General features: G+C 45.6%; 1 protein-coding gene across 1 annotated transcript in view; it reads right to left on the bottom strand.

Annotated features, from left to right (window-relative positions):
* LOC112150788 (centrosomal protein of 104 kDa-like) overlaps positions 1-4,491 on the bottom strand; it is a 15,254-nt gene that overhangs the window by 8,033 nt on the left and 2,730 nt on the right. The window contains exons 4-6 of the mRNA XM_036212641.1: positions 3,962-4,122; positions 2,473-2,576; positions 2,363-2,422 (exon numbers count right to left, since the gene is read on the bottom strand). Coding sequence (XP_036068534.1) covers positions 2,363-2,422; positions 2,473-2,576; positions 3,962-4,122 — 325 coding nt within the window. The remainder of the gene's footprint in view (positions 1-2,362; positions 2,423-2,472; positions 2,577-3,961; positions 4,123-4,491) is intronic.

The following is a 4,491-nucleotide window of genomic DNA, read 5'->3' as shown; positions in this document are numbered from 1 at the left end:
ATGACAAACTACAGGATGGACTGCAGGATGGACTGCAGGATGGACCACAGGATGGACCACAGGATGGACCACAGGATGGACCACATGACGGACTGCAGGATGGACCACAGGATGGACCACATGACGGACTGCAGGATGGACCACAGGATGGATCACAGGATGGACCGCAGGATGGACCACATGACAGACTGCAGGATGGACCACAGGATGGACCACAGGGGTCTTGGTCGTCTGCTTGATGCTTTCATCGGCTGCTGTTTTGTTTAAATGTGCAGCTCAAGAACTTTTGTTCCTTGTTTCAGTCCTGGCAGACTTCACTTTTCAGAGACTCTCTTTAAACCCAACCAGCGGTCATCATAAACCACCAATCAGTCGGTCCGCCTACAGACGGTAGACTCAAACTCATCAAGAAATAGAAGTTCTTCCTTTCTGGATTCCTGAGTGATTTCTCTTTAAAGACAAACCTTCAGAACAGTTTCTGCAAATGACAAACTTTTAGTAGTTTGACAGTTTACATGGAGCCTTACACTAAATCTACTCGTTTCATTTATCTTTCAGATCATTTAATGACTATCATCTTAATAAAGCTGTGGTTTAGTTTAGCTTTACTCTTCTGTCCACTGAGTTGAAACATCTATGGGTTGAAAGCTTCTATTTTGTGACCTGAGAAGACTCACTGGTCGACACAAAAGTCTGAAACCGTCAGTCCAGAGGTCTCATCTCACCTCCTCAGAGTGCTTTCCAAAGCAGCTTCCTGCTGGAGGGGTGGTCATTCATTCGGCAGCTTCCTGCTCTCCTGTTGATGGTCTGTTGATGGTCCAGCATCTTTTCTCGGCTACGTTCCCTGAAGTCCTGCAGCTTCCACCACAGCATCCTCTCTGTGAGTGAATGCATGAAGGACTCACACCTCCAACGATCATGACTCCATCCTGCTGCCGAGATAAGTCCACTCGGATCCCAAGCAGAGCTGAGGACAGTGACTCATCGGCCCTTTGATAAAGGATGACCTTCCTCACAGACCAAAACTCTTCCTGCTTCTACAGGAACCAGGAGCCAAAAAGCAGACAGAGATCAAATCCACTGACAGCAGAGAGGCTCTTATCATGAAAGGGCTTTGACAGGAAACTGATTAACAATGCAACCGGGTCATCAATGCCCTCATTAATCACTGACTGTTCCTCATTTTTCAGCAGCACCGATAAAGTCTACTTCTGCTGCTCTGGACCGTTGTCCCGGTGACCTCTCCGGTCCACCTGAGTTACTCTCACACAAACTCTATCCTCTCCAGCATGCTCCTCGTTCATCAGTTTGTCAAAGCTCTGCTTCCATCTTTCTATCAACACATCTGTCCTGGATATTCCTACCTGCAGCTCATCCTCCCATCTCTGCTCCCCCTCCAGCGCTCCAGATCCCACCCTGAAGGTCAGAGCTGCCCAACCTGGTCCTGAAGTTCCACCACCCTGCCTGGGTTCTAGCACACCCTTCCATTCTTACTGATTAGCTGACTCAGGGATTTCCCACTTTCTGGCTGTCTGAACACACCTGATCCAGGTAACTATAGGAGGGAAGGGAGTGCTGGAATCCAGGCAGGGTGGTAGATCTTCAGGACCAGGCTGGGCTGCCCTTCAGTGGGTGCTGCTCACCTACTGGGTTACGGTCGATCTGATGAGTCAGTTCAGATTCATCTTTTGACTTTGGTTTACTGTCGGATGACTTTAGAGTCCAGAAAATACCCTGAAGGACCTTTTTTTTTTCAGGACTTTCCGCACATCAAAGATTCCGGCTCAGTTCTGTGACCTGGAAGAAAGTCCTTATGAGCTACAGGAGCATCTGCATCAAGTCTGAGCTGAAGGCTGGAGCTTAGTGGTTCCAGAACTTTACTGACTGGATGTGAGTCGTGGCAGAGCAGACACAGTACCGGAGCTGACGCCCCCTCCAGGGAGCATATCTGCTGGGATGGAGCAGCTCAGCCTGGGATTAAGAGGATAACAATGAGCGTCCTGTTCGCAGGAATCTGTACCAGCGAGCGAGCGCGTGTCGAATGTTTGAGACGCTCACGGCTGCAGGACATCTGCAGAACTATCTGATTGCTCTGAACATCTAAGCCCCCCCCGGTCTGATCACAGAGGGAGTTCCTGGTGCTGCATACCGCACATGTGTTCATCCTCAGGTAGTGGCAGAACCCCCCCCCACCCCCCACCCCCTTCAGTTTACAGAGCGTCAGGAGTCATTCGGGCTGTGGACGGCGTGACGGCTCACCTTTCCACCAGCAACCGTACAAACTAAGAGAGTTTCTTCTTCTGTCAAACCCCCCTCCAGACGATCATTCAGATCTACTCTGACGTGAGAGGAGCACGCTCACCCTCCAGCTGATGGCGCCATCCAAAGCCTCACCCAGAACATTGATGGCAACCAAAGAAACCTGAAGAATAGAGAGAGCTGGATCAGAATGATGTCCCTGATACCCCCCACCATGACAGCCTCACACTCAGGAACACGCAGCAGCACTGAGACAAAGGCACCACCTGCTGGTCCGCAACTGAAACGTCCACCTGCATTCCCATCATGCATTGGAGCTGTTGCACAGATATGCACTTACATCCACAGAGATGGCTTGAAGACCTCAGGCCAACACAGGAGGATGTTAAAGAAAAGAGCTGCTGGTTAACACATTTACTGATGTCTTTCAATGACTTTAGTGGTTTTGTCCCATTCTGGACTGTCCCTCAGGTGTGAAAGCGTCTCTGTGGTGAGCTGGGGACCTGAACCCTCTAGCGACCCAGTGGATGACAATATAAAACAGGCCAGAGAGAAATGTTCCTTTCATTTATACAGTCTGAAATGTTTAAAATATATAGTGTTAACTCAAAAATGTAAAATGTGAGCACAAAACACATCATCAGTAAAATAATCAGAACTCTGAAGACTTCTGTGTTTGCAGGATTACAAACACAGATGGTGACAAACGCCCATTAGAATGCCTTAAAAAAGTTCCAGTCACTGCTCTGTATCACTGTGCAGATTGCTTTAAAACGTTTTCCTCCATCATCTGGACTAAAACAAGCAGTAAGAGGTGAACTGAACTTTATCTCTGAACTGACGCTTTATGTAACCTATGTGGACCGAGTTGGGTGTCTGTGTGCTGTTCTAAGTTCCAGAGTTCAGTGAACGCACCGGGCAGATGCTGGTTGGCTCTCGTTTCTGTCACTCAACCTGTTGTTGGATTGATCGGGTTCAGCTATTGGGTGAATAGGGACAATGGAGAGGGCTGTTTGGGGGAGAATTTTTAGGTCTGTCTCTATATAGTTTTTGGAAGGCGTTGGTTATGACCTACAGTAACTAAAATAAAGAATCTTCAAAAGAGATTACATTTCGGTGCCTCAGCGTGAGAGAGGAACGCTATAGTATAAGTGGGATGATGTTTTAACGCATGTCATGGAAGCCTAAATCAGCAAGGCAAAGTGAAAGACTGCTGCTCCACGAGCTGTAATTCATTTACCGTGCATTAGCATGTTAACATTCACAGCCCAATAAATAAATACAACTTTTTTGTAAAAAAAAAATTATGCTTCAGCGTGTTCATGTTTGTGTGTAGTTATATATAAACTTATAAACATGAATATAATGTTGGTCTTTTTTATCAATAACTTATCAAACATTCTGTGATTATTTCTTAGTTCAAAAATTGCACAAAAATAATAAAATATTTTTTAACTAAAATACCCATTAGAAAGAACGTCATTTGATTTGTTTTTTTGAGGCTACATGACATTCAATTTTAATGAACTGGAGGGAAAAACAACCATCTGGGAAAATTTAAACTAATTTAGTTGAAAATTATTGCAATTAAAAAAAAAAAAACAGGAGCAATTTCAAATTTTTGTGCCTCAATTGTTACTAAGAATACACGAGAGGTCGTGGAGAGACTGAACATCAATACAGACGACAGAGTTTCTCTTTATTTATCTTTTGGTTGCCCGTGGGGATTTTTGTGACTTGGCTGAGCATCATAACACTGCCCTAACTGACTGCAGTGGTTGAAACGGTTGGCATGGTTCCTGTAGAGGCTGATCTTCAGGAACGTTCCAACAGCATCCACATGGACCGACTTCAGCTCTCGGGCTCGGAACCCTGTCCTCTTTTTTTTTTTTTTTTTTTTTAACTTGTCCTGTCCAACAGCTGAGCCAACAGATGTGGGCTGAGAGCTTCTTGTGTTGGGCAGATTTTACTGTCACAACAGGGATTTATTGAGTATAAACCCCTGTTGTATTTAATGCTAAACTTTATTTATATTGATTATGTTTTATTTTATGTATTTATTTATTTTCCCTTGTTGTTGGACCGGATGGAAAAAAGGAAGAGGATGGGGGAGGGGTGGGGGGGTAGAAGAAGATGGCAACAGAGGGAGGCAACATCATAGAGCAACCAGGACTAAGTGATAAACTGGAATGGGCGGGGCCTGTCTACACACACACTCTATAGTTACACACA

This window comes from Oryzias melastigma, linkage group LG7 (assembly GCF_002922805.2).
Source record: "Oryzias melastigma strain HK-1 linkage group LG7, ASM292280v2, whole genome shotgun sequence".
In the NCBI taxonomy this organism is placed as follows: domain Eukaryota; kingdom Metazoa; phylum Chordata; class Actinopteri; order Beloniformes; family Adrianichthyidae; genus Oryzias; species Oryzias melastigma.
The sequence above is the reverse complement of the archived record's forward strand: the minus strand, read 5'-3'. Positions and strand labels throughout refer to the sequence as shown.